General features: G+C 38.5%; 1 protein-coding gene across 1 annotated transcript in view; it reads left to right on the top strand.

Annotated features, from left to right (window-relative positions):
- The window catches only part of USP14 (ubiquitin specific peptidase 14), a 33,053-nt gene extending 21,369 nt beyond the window's left edge, over positions 1-11,684 (top strand). The window contains exons 11-16 of the mRNA XM_065398047.1: positions 1,958-2,023; positions 2,367-2,459; positions 6,731-6,859; positions 8,695-8,755; positions 10,714-10,821; positions 11,004-11,684. Of these exons, the coding sequence (XP_065254119.1) occupies positions 1,958-2,023; positions 2,367-2,459; positions 6,731-6,859; positions 8,695-8,755; positions 10,714-10,821; positions 11,004-11,155 (609 nt within the window). The 3' untranslated portion in view covers positions 11,156-11,684. The remainder of the gene's footprint in view (positions 1-1,957; positions 2,024-2,366; positions 2,460-6,730; positions 6,860-8,694; positions 8,756-10,713; positions 10,822-11,003) is intronic.
- The last annotated feature ends 600 nt before the right edge of the window (positions 11,685-12,284 follow it).

The raw sequence follows: 12,284 nt of genomic DNA on the forward strand, positions 1-12,284 counted from the left end.
CTTTTTTGTTTTCATTAATAAGAACATAAGAAAGGCCGTACTGGGTCAGACCAAAGGTCCATCTAGCCCAGTATCTGTCTACCGACAGTGGCCAATGCCAGGTGCCCCACAGGGAGTGAACCTAACAGGCAATGATCAAGTGATCTCTCTCCTGCCATCCATCTCCATCCTCTGACGAACAGAGGCTAGGGACACCATTCCTTACCCATCCTGGCTAATAGCCATTTATGGACTTAGCCACCATGAATTTATCCAATCCCCTTTTAAACATTGTTATAGTCCTAGCCTTCACAACCTCCTCAGGCAAGGAGTTCCACAAGTTGACTGTGCGCTGCGTGAAGAAGAACTTCCTTTTATTTGTTTTAAACCTGCTGCCTATTAATTTCATTTGGTGACCCCTAGTTCTTGTATTATGGGAATAAGTAAATAACTTTTCCTTATCCACTTTCTCAACATCACTCATGATTTTATATACCTCTATCATGTCCCCCCTTAGTCTTCTCTTTTCCAAACTGAAGAGTCCTAGCCTCTTTAATCTTTCCTCATATGGGACCCTCTCTAAACCCTTAATCATTTTAGTTGCTCTTTTCTGAACCTTTTCTAGTGCTAGAATATCTTTTTTGAGGTGAGGAGACCACATCTGTACACAGCATTGTCTGGAGACATCCCAGTCTATTTTAGCCTTTTTATTTTTAGGGTGTAGAAATGTGCATGCATAAAGTCTGCATGAGGAAGGCACCAGAAGGAGAGTTCTTTTGGTCCAAACAACTCTAAATACTGTCAAATAAAACTATTCTCTAAAGTGTGTTTAAAAGTCCTGAAAGGCTTGAAATTTCCATCTGTAATTTCTGGTAAATAAGAGTGGTGAAACTTGTGTTTATCATCCACGTTAACAGACTCCCTTGATAATAACTCAGATGGGGGAAAGAAAGGTAGCTACCACACAAGAACTGAATTCTAAGAAGGTAGATTTATAATTAGCTCTGAGGTTGCGCTCTAGACATTAGATGGTTTTGTTTCAGTATTAATCAGCTCCAAGTTATAAATCTGATTGACTTTGGTTACAAATCCCAACTAATCAATTTTACCAAACAACCAGGAATCTTCTTAGAATCCTCTGTAAAATGTATAAGTATTGACTGTTTTTGATATTTGATTATTTAACTATGATTTTAACCCCAGTCCAATACTGAGACTAATGTATTGATTTTTATCTTGATTTAAGTTTATTGCTTTATTCTGTAGTTTACTATTAGTAATAGCTTAGCTTTGGTGATATATTTTCTTGATCTTATTTTTAAGTGTTGTTAAACTTTTATATAAAAAAGATATACTTAGTCACATTTCTTTTAATAATCATGGTTCCTAAACCTTTAAGAACCTGGATGGATACCAGGTTGTTAATCTGAATGTCTGATCAGCTCCCCCTAATTAGTCTTTGGTTTTCATGTTACTTGGTTTTGTTTGGATTTTACATTTGTTTTTTTACTAATGTGTTTCTAAATAATTCAAACAGTGTTCTAAGATAAGTCTGTTACTCAGTTCAGGGCTATGCTCTTTTGTTAGTTAAAATTAATATTTTATCAATGTAATTAACATTTACAGTGTTACTATTATAATTGCTTATATCCAAAATCTCTCTCTGCACAACTAGTTTATAGCATGTAATTTTCTAGTGGGGAAAAAAAGCTTGCTGTTAGGAGATAATTATATGGTATCTTTAAATTAAGCATCACAAATGTTTATGGCATTGAAGAAAAACATGGTCCTTGTGCAGAGAGCTCTCATATTCTAAACTCTTATGACATATCAAGCTGTAGCAACCAGGTAGAAGAGTTTGATGGGTGGAATAAGGACTAGGGTTAAGATTGTATATGTTCCATGCAGCTGCTTTGGTTTTATGTTGTATAGGTGTGCATTAGTTCAGTGTTAATACTATTGCTAATTTCTTTTACAGCGTCTTCAAGACGAAATCACAAAACTTTCTCCAACATTGCAAAGAAACGCTCTGTACATCAAATCTGTGAGTAGTAATCAGTCATCACTATTCTTGTAATCTTATTAACTTCATCATATTGACAAGAACTTTCTGGCTCAAAACACTAAGTTGTTACTGGAACAGAATGTGTTGCACCTTTGCAGATTTCCAGAACCAAGAAGTGTAAAAATCTGAGCAATTTATTACTTTATTTAATCCAGAGGCTCCAATCAAGATTTGGCACTTTTGTGCTAGGTGTTGCACAAACACATAGGAAGACCCAGTCCCTGCAAGAAGAGCCTACAATCTAAGACAAAAATGCTAAATGTCTAAATTCTCTGTGAAAATCTGAAGTATAATGGATCCGTCTAAATATTTTCTTATTTAGTCCAAGATTAGTCGTTTGCCTGCCTACCTGACTATTCAGATGGTTCGATTTTTTTACAAAGAGAAGGAATCAGTGAATGCCAAAGTTCTTAAGGTCAGTAGCAACCTTCATCAACATTATATTGACGTTTAGAGTTTTTATAAACTTGGTGATCAGAATTTTCTTCTAGTTCATTAACACTTCAGACAGAATACTATCTGCAAGTATTTTTGCTCTCAAATTACTCCTTATATAGACAGAACATCTTCATTCCAAAAGCATACAGTATCTTTGAATAAAGAAATATATTGAAACTGTCACAAAAACTACGCCAAATTAAATGTTGTTTTTCTGCATGGGACTGAAGTTAAATTGCCCTGATGCTATTAAGCATTTTTTACCCTGTCTTTCACCATTAGTTCAGAGGAGGATGTCACATTTGCTACTTTGTGACTATCCTGTCTTGGGTGAGGGGTCTTGCTTTCAGCTTACTCCCCAATCAACACTCTGAGGGGAGAACTTCCAAACTTAGTGGGCCTGTTATCTTTGACTGACTGCTTCATTTTGTAGTGTTCAGGCAGCAGGGCTGCTTAGATTACTTCCTGACTGTCAGAGAGGGAAGAACCTGCCTCTCCACCTGCTTTTAGGAAAAGGAATGAAAAAGAAAATGGAAAGTATAAAAATAAAGGCTTGTGTGGCCCATTTATGATATGACAGGACCTCCAAGAAAATGTGTGTATGTAGAATGGAAGAAGGATGTGTGTGAAATGAGAGCAGGAGGGCAGAGGCAGCTTTAGGTATATCCTGTACTGCTTTGACAAGTCCTAAGCCAGCCCACTCTCCCTTTTCTGAAACCCACTGAAAAGCAGCACAACAAAAAAGTCTTGCTTCCTTCTAGCACAAAGTAAAGACTGGTTTTGAGAGAGGTGGGAAAAGATCTGAATGCTTGCATGTAACAGATCCTATATATAGTACTCTGTTTTGCATAGTGAGACGGTTTAGAGGTGAGTAGAGAGATTGCAATGAGGGAAGATGTGAAGGTGTGCATAGCTGTAGAGCACAGATGTGCCAGTTTATATGTAGCTTGTTAGTGGGGTGTGTACATGGGGTTACACCTCTACCCCGATATAACGCTTTCCTCGGGAGCCAGAAAATCTTACCGCGTTATAGGTGAAACCACGTTATATTGAACTTGCTTTGATCCGCTGGAGTGCACAGCCCCCCCCTCCCCCCCCCGCAGCACTGCTTTACCGCGTTATATCCGAATTCGTGTTATATCGGGTCGTGTTATATTGGGGTGGAGGTGTATTTGTTTGCACAGCATATGTAGCTAGGATGTAGGTGTGTTTACTTGTGGTGGTTATGCATGTTTTTGTCCTCTAGCTGTGCCACTACAAAATTGCACAATGGTGATTAATGCTGCTACATTGGGCCACTTTGAATACACAGTTAAAAAGTAGAAATTTTATAGTGGGCATAAATCAATTAGATTTCAATTATGAAAAATTTAGCATACACAAATTTACAAAATCATTTTCCCAAGAATTCAGGACAAGTTCTATGCCCCGTTTTAAGTTTCTATCTTTTTTTAGTTTCGACTGCAAATACACATTTTTATGCTCAGCAACTGAAAAATAGCCATGCATTTGGTGCCTAATACAATTAGATGCCATTAGCGACTATGCAACTGAAAACATAGTAAAAGTAATGTAGTTAGCATGCCAAAGCCAGTTCTTAACTCCTCATAGCTTTAATTTTACTTGCCTGTATTTAAAACCAATGAAGTGACAATTTCTGATGAACATCAAGTCACGTGTAGTGTTGATTCTGTAATTCAGTAATTCAGCACAAATAACTCAGTCTCCCTTCTTGAAGATTCATGTGGGAGATTCAGCATTTGCCAAATCAAAAAAAGGAAAATAAAAATATCTGGATATGAGACACAGTATGGAAAGTTTCAGCCCCAAAGGAAAGCTAAGATTTAGTGAAAATGGAATTATGATAGAAACTGAGTTTCAAACTTGACAGTATTGAGAATGACAGTGGCCAATTATGTGGTAGTGGATGGAATAAAAGGGGCCCTTTTCTGCCTGGGCTGGCTCTTCACTGCCTTGTGTTCCTGCCAGCAAATCAGATGCCTGCAACAGGCTTCCAGGAATACTCAATGAAAGCTCTCCCTTTTAGCGGAGCGGGCTTATTAGCTGACTGGCATCATGCAGCTCAGGGAGTGTGGTGTAACGCGACCTGATATAACGCGGGAAAGCAGTGCTCCGGTGGATCAAAGCAAGTTCGATATAACGCGGTTTTACCTATAACACGGTAAGATTTTTTGGCTCCAGAGGACAGCGTTATATCGAGGTAGAGGTGTAGCTTGAAGAGTATGGTTTTCATACTCTTCACACTTAAAAATGGATTGATCTTGGCAGATAAATATCTATTCCTACAAAGGTGAAATGACACAAGAACTAGGGGTCAGAAATGAAATTAATAGGCAGCAGGTTTAAAACAAAAGCAAGTATTTTTTCACACAACACACAGTCAACCTCTGGAACTCTGACAGAAGATGTTGTGAAGGCCAAGACTATAACAGGGTTCAAAAAAGAACTAGATAAGTTCATGGAGGATAGGTCCGTCAATGGCTATTAGCCAGGATGGGCAGGGATGGTGTCCCTATCCTCTGTTTGCCAGAAGCTGGGAATGGGCGACAGGAGATGGATCACTTGATAATTACCTGTTCTGTTCATTCCCTTTGGGGCACCTGGCATTGGCCACTGTCGGAAAACAGGATACTGGACTAGGTGGACCTTTGGTCTGACCTAGTATGGCCGTTCTTATGACAGCAAATAGTACTGTAAAAGAGTAAAATAAAGAACTCTGCTAGGTATGAACACTTTGAGAAAGCATTCACTAGTTGTATTTAAAATGAAATTATAAATTCATATCAGTAAGTGGATAGGCAATCTAAACTCTATGCTCAGATATAAATAACTCAATCCCACTGAGATGTCAGTTATTCAGTGTATCTATAGAGAAAGGACTGTTAACATGTAAATGTTTGTATTGACTGTGTTTTAGTTTGTTGCAGCTTACACCGCATTGGCCTGTTACAGAAACACACACCAACACTACCCCATATGGAGACATACATAAATATTTGTACAGAAACTCCTCACTTAATCATCCCAGTTAACATTGTTTCGTTGTAACATTGCTGATCAATTAGGGAACATGCTCGTTTAAAGTTGCGCAATGCTCTCTTCTAATGTTGTTTGGCAGCCACCTGCTTTGTCCACTGCTTGCAGAAAGAGTAGCCCGTTGGAGCTAGCTGGTGGGGGCTTGGAACCAGGGTGGACCGGCAGCCCCCCAATCAGCTCCCCACTCCCCTAAATTGTGTGGCAGCCACCCAGCAGGCTATCAGTTGCCGGCAGTTCAGCTGTCCCTCCCCTCACTACCATGTGCTGCTCCTGCCTGCTGCCTTGGAGCTGCTCTTGGGAGCCTCCCGCTTGCTGTGTGGGAGGGGAAAGAGGGGGGCTAATGTCAGGGTGTCCCCCTGCTCCTGCCCCCCACTTATCCATCCCCATAGAGCGGGGGAGAGGGGGAGGACACAACAGGGCTCAGGATGGAGGGAGCTTGCTGGTAGCAGCTGCTGTCTCAACTTCCTGATCTACTTAAAAAGGCAATGTACTTAGACTGCAGTCAGCGTACTTAAAGGGTCAATGCGCATCTCTCTCTCTCTTTTCCACCCACATTGTGTGTGTGTCTGCCATGCTGTCTCCCCTCCCTTCATTTGTGTTGCCTTGTAGAGTGTGAGGCTACATTAACAACAATATGTTAACCCTTGAGGGCTCAGCCGAGTGCTAGTTCATCATTTAGCAGTAAGGCATTCCCTGGGAAATATGCCACCCTCTGACTCCACCACCTCAACCAAGCTTCAGAATCATCATTGCTGTGTACAGTATAAAACTGTTTAAAACTTATACTGTATGTGTGTGTGTGTATGTATGTATGTATATGTCTTCTGTCTGGTGAAAAAAATTTCCCTGGAATCTAACACCCCCCTCCCCCATTTACATTAATTCTTATGGGGAAATTGTTTCGCTTAAAGTCACATTTTTCAGGAACGTAATTACGTTAAGCGAGGAGTTACTCTAGTCAGTTTTTCAGCAGAAAGGTAATCGGACAGTTGTGTGCATTTCTATAACATCTATTATGTGGACATCTTAAATTATTTTATACTTTTGAATAAATCAAGAAAAGGCTGTCAGAAATATGGCTAAGTGCATTTAAATTATCAGAGGGGATTGGCTTTCTATGGAAAAACACTTCTTCAATATGGAATTCTAAATTGAGCTAATAGCCTGACTTTCTTTGTAACTTGTTCCTAGGATGTCAAATTTCCTCTTATGTTGGATGTATACGAGTTATGTACATCAGAACTTCAAGAAAAGATGGTCCCATTTCGGTCAAAATTCAAGGATCTAGAAGACAAAAAAATAAATCAGCAGCCAAAGAATGTAGGTTACTTGACTATTTCTTAGCAATTTTGATTTATCCTAAATTTTTGGTTTCATATAATCAACGAAAGTGGGATAGCATGTCTTAAAGCTAATATGTATCAAGTCATAATTTACAAACCTGCATGCTGACATAATGGGCCATAGTTTGAATTTTTTTCATGACTTACCAAAAAAAAATAAAAATTGGATTTGATAGATTAATTCCACAAACTGTTCATGGAAAAATCTCCATCTTAGCTTCTACGCACAATTGTAATTGGTGAGCTGAATAGTAGATGCTTTAGATTTACTGAATGTATGAAAGTGATTTTTTTCAATTTCATAAATTGATATGTTCAAGCAATTTAAACTGCAATTTTGTGGGCTGTGAAAGCTGCTTATTGTGTAAGAGAATGTTGACCTGGTCATACCAGTGTGCTTTAATGTCAGTCATACCAACTTTAACTTAAAAGGACTTGCACAGGCTGTGCCCAGGAATAGTGATCAGATTACAAAACTTCAGCTTTGTTTCAAGAACCTGGAGTAAATGTGTTTCAAAACTCAAAGTTGGAATATTCAACAGTATTTGGGGGGGGGGGCGGGGGGAAATACATGCCTAACCTGATTTTAAAAATTCACCTCACAGGACGTAAAAGTCTCATCCAAGGATAGGCCAGAAAAACAATTCCCTTAAATATTGCACATTATTTTTCATTACCTATTGAAAAACTGAGCGAAATGTCTCACATACATACATGTACAATATTGTCTAAGTGTAACAAAGCGGTCAGCATAGTTGTTTGAATGGAAAAAAGTGCTGTATGCTAGTTCTTACATGGGAGCAACTTGTTTGTTGCTATTTCTTGAAAAATCAACTTCTAAGAAATATAAGTTAAATCACTCTTACCAGACAAATATGTTGTTTGTGCTTTAATTCTAGTAGAGAAAATATGGTGCAGTTGATCCTTTTTTGGCAGCTGGAGACCAGTCATATAGAACAAAGTATTTTTTGCTATGCATAAGTATTTTCTATAAATATGTAAACTGTGACATGCCCAAATACTGCTGCTTACTGGCAGATCATTTAAATCTCAATAGAATGAAGCTGCTCTCTCAGCTCTATATCCTAAAGGGGTGCCAAGTGGCTGTGATTGATATTGAATCGAAGAGCAGGAGTAGATGTGGTCTTATTAGCTCAATAGTATGTTTTAAAAACTGCTAGTTATTTATTTACGTGCTTTGATTTTTGTTACAGCACAGGATATTTCTATAAGCAATTTTGTTGTATCCTGTATACTACACTGATCTAGGTTCTTCTTTAAAAAAGATGTTAAGTTGTATGTTAAGCTATACCATTGTATAGATATTGCTAAAGTTGGACTGTTCATATCCCGTGCCCCATCAGCTTTCATTTCAGTCTTTGGAGGAGGATTTTTTTCCCTTTAGATGGGGGAGAAGAGGTGTTTATTGTGAACAGAATTGATAACCATTTAGTTTGTCTCCCATCTTTTTATTTTCCTTTCTAGCCTCTCCCCTGCTTTCAGAGTGACCCTAGCAAGAGCTGAAAACTTTCTATTGCAGAATCTTGTTGGCACTCCAGTCCATTTTCACATTTTCTGCTGCTTATATTGTCCCTGTTGGGTGTTTTTGGGTGCCAACCTTGAGATCTTGGTGGGGTCATTTTCAGATTGTGGCTGTTGAGCATATTTTGGAAATCAGGTTCCATTAAGGTGTTTCATGTTAAGCAACCAAAAAAATCAAGGCAAACAATCTCTCTTGAAAGATGTAGGCCATATATTTGATACAGGTATAGTAAAGCATTTTAAAATTAATCATCAAAAATTGTTTTCCAGTCTAGTAAAGGTGATGGTGCACAGAAAGAAGTTAAATATGAACCATTTTCCTTTCCTGATGGTAAGTGAATTTTGAGAGGTTTAATGTCAATTTAAAACTTGTATCCTAATTAAGCAAGGGGGGAAATCTCCCCAGCAGAGAACTTTATTTTTCATGACTTTGACAATGAATTCTCAGAAACCCTGGTGCAGTGTAATAGAATGGAAAGATTAATGGCAAGTTGAGGCATGTTTGCTGTCTATTTAAGACACTTCGTCACAGAAGCCCTATACTCATTCACGGGACAAGCAGATTACACGCTGTGCACTGAGAGGCACTTGCATTGATCTACAGTTGCTTTCCCTGTCTCCTGGCTGGGAGTGAAAAGTTGAAGTCCAAAGTCAGAACTTAATTTAAATAGAAATACTTATTTTGTAATTACCATGTTTTGGGTTTTGTAATTAGTACACTCAACTCCTTTCTCTTGTAGAATCCAGGCTTCGGATGCAAGTAATGAAAAGTCCACTTAGGCAGCAGGTGTAGCAATGCAAGTTCAACTCCCACTCTATTGTGGTGGTGGTTTGACACTGAATGGACAGGGGCAGCCAGGGAGTGGGTATATTGGTGGTAGAGCATCCAAATGATGTTCCATTGAACAGATGAGCACAGATTGCTTCCAAAGGGACCATAGTGCAGAACTTCTGAAGGAAAAAAGACATGGGGCAGTGTGAGCTCTCATCCAGTTCAGTTGCTTGTATTCTCCCATTTCAGCTGCTGCTATCCATCTGTGTTCATCCAGGTTTTTCCACACTTCTGTGTTTACAATGATAGACTGCAAAGGAAAACCGCTCCCCTTTTCAGATGTATTTAAGATGCAGATTGAAAAGTAAAACCTCAATGAGTGTAATTTAAGCTCCATTTAAAAAAAACAAAACAAAAAAACCACCTAAGCATTGTACCCTTTCATTTGATTCTAAGAAATCACCACCTAGGGAGATACTGCCAGTACTGAGCTGCCGATTTTTAAAGCAGTCTTCACACACAATGAGCGATGGCACATGTCATCTACATACTTTCAGTAAATAACCATGCAATAAGAAAATTTGTCCATGTTTCCGTCCAAGTTCACAATAAGAATAGGTGTAGGAACTTCAAAATAAGTTTCCCATAGCATATTAAGTTACCATGAAAAAAGAGAATTGTTTCCAAAACTAATGTTGGCAGGAAAATGAGATCTGCTTTTAAGTTCAGCATACTCAAAGGTAGCTCACTGGACTCAGCAGGATTTCTTCTATCCTAATTCAGATTACAAAATCATTTCCCCTTTTCTAAAAAAAATAACCCTGGTAAAAGTTGACTTAAATGATGCATTTAGTGTGGTGATAAATTACTACATGTGAATGGTAGTGACGTCATTGGGGTTCCTTTCAAGTTGAACAGCATGAATGATAGTTATTAAATCTGCAAAAACAGCTGTTGATCTTTATTTACCTGAAATGTTCTATTTCATATTGACTGTAGAACTATGCTGTAACCTGCAGTAGAGAACTGAACATTACTCTGCATTTGGGTTTTGATGCATTTGACAACCAGTGTCAAGCCAGCAAAATCTAACTCTTGGTACAAGGAAAAAGCTGACCTTGGTTGCTTCAAACAGTTCTATTTAAATGGAAATATGTATTATCTGCACTAAGCCAGGTTAAAATTTTTAGTAAATGTCAGGGACAGGTGGAAGGCAATAAACAAAAATTCACAGAAGTCCCTGATATTTACTAAAAATACCCTGAGGGGGACAGAGTGCTGGCAGGGCTTGCAGCTGCTCCGCCAGCCCTGCCCCAGAAGTCAAAGGTCCAGGAAAGTCACAGAATCCATGAACTCCGTGACAGTCGTATCCTTAGCCATAAGTATTGTAGTCTAAAGGTGATTCTGGCAAGGCAAGCTTAAACTGCGTGCAGATTTATGTTACTCATTAGGCTCTGTGTCTTGCATGTAAAGTCCATTTACTATGTGTAATCAATATGGTGCAATTTTTTCTCCAGATATTGGCTCCAACAACTGTGGTTTTTACGAGCTGCAGGCAGTGCTAACACATCAGGGAAGATCTAGTTCCTCTGGTCATTATGTATCTTGGGTAAAAAGGAAACAAGGTAATATCCTTTTCAATGCTATTAACTAACGTACAAGTTAACCAGTGCAGTTAAGTTTTTCATTTAAACAAAGTGTTTTTAAACAGGGCCTCAGTATTGCCCTTTCCTCCTTAAGGGATACTAGAAATAATTCTTATATTATTTACATGTTTATAATTCAAGTATCTTTTTGTTTTTTGTAGATGAATGGATTAAGTTTGATGATGACAAAGTCAGCATTGTTACACCTGAAGATATTTTGAGGTTATCTGGGGGTGGAGACTGGCATATAGCTTATGTTCTACTCTATGGACCTCGCAGAGTTGAAGTAATTGAAGATGAAGCTGAACACTAGTCTACAGTTTTAGTGGTTCCTGCCTAGGTGTGAAATAAATGTTGATCACTGATCATTTCTTTATCCCTGGAGCTTTAGCATTGGAGACAATTTGTTCAAGCCCTTTCTCCTCATATGAAGTGGGAAATTAATCTATTTGAAACTGATCCATGTACTAAACACTTACAAAAAATCATTGCTGGACTGTACTGCTGCTCACTCAGTGGTAGTGGGACACTTATTTACCTAAGGATAACTTTTTTTAATCTAACTAAAATGAGCCTCCCTCTTTCTCCTCCAATTTCAACCAAATATTTATTACACACCTATTCTTACATTTGTTATTCTTGCATGGTTTATACCACTTGTTCAATAGCTCTCCATCCTTTGCCTTGTCTGACATGGAAGGGAAATTATTTCCTTGTGTAACTCAGTGCTGCTGCCCGTAACCCACAGAAACATGGCTACAATCAAGTATTTGTCCAGTCTGACCTGCTGACTCAGTATGTTCTGTTGCTGGCATTTCATGTCTGTAAAATAAATGGTGATCAACAACAATGACACTGTTTAAAATTATCCTTTCTTGGTCTTGAAATGTGACATGCCATCTGTGCTTAGAGCAGGCACTTACACTGCCTCTTAAACCAGAACTAAACTACAAGTGAATCATGTCACTGTCCACTACCAGTACTGTTAGCACATACAGGTAAATGCTATTGGTTCTTTAACAATTTAGTTTTTAAAAGATGGATCTGTAACTAGTTGAGCAGTATCCCAAAAGTAACTGTTGGGCTTAGTTACTTCATAGGTTCTAGTGCAGGTGTAGGCAACCTGTGGCAGGCGAGCTGATTTTCAGTGGCACTCGCACTGCCTGGGTCCTGGCCACCAGTCTGGGGGGCTCTGTATATTAATTTAATTTTAAATGAAGCCGCTTAAACATTTTAAAAACTTTATTTACTTTACATACAATAGTTTAGTTATATATTACAGACTTTTATAGAAAGAGACTTTCTAAAAACAATGTTACTGGCATGCAAAACATTAATTTGAGTGAATAAATGAAGACTTGGCACACCACTTCTGAAAGGTTGCTGACCCCTGTTCTAGTGCCATGTCTCTTATGTTGTCCTATGGAAAAGTACCTCATGAA

Source organism: Emys orbicularis, chromosome 2 (genome assembly GCF_028017835.1).
Source record: "Emys orbicularis isolate rEmyOrb1 chromosome 2, rEmyOrb1.hap1, whole genome shotgun sequence".
In the NCBI taxonomy this organism is placed as follows: Eukaryota; Metazoa; Chordata; order Testudines; family Emydidae; genus Emys; species Emys orbicularis.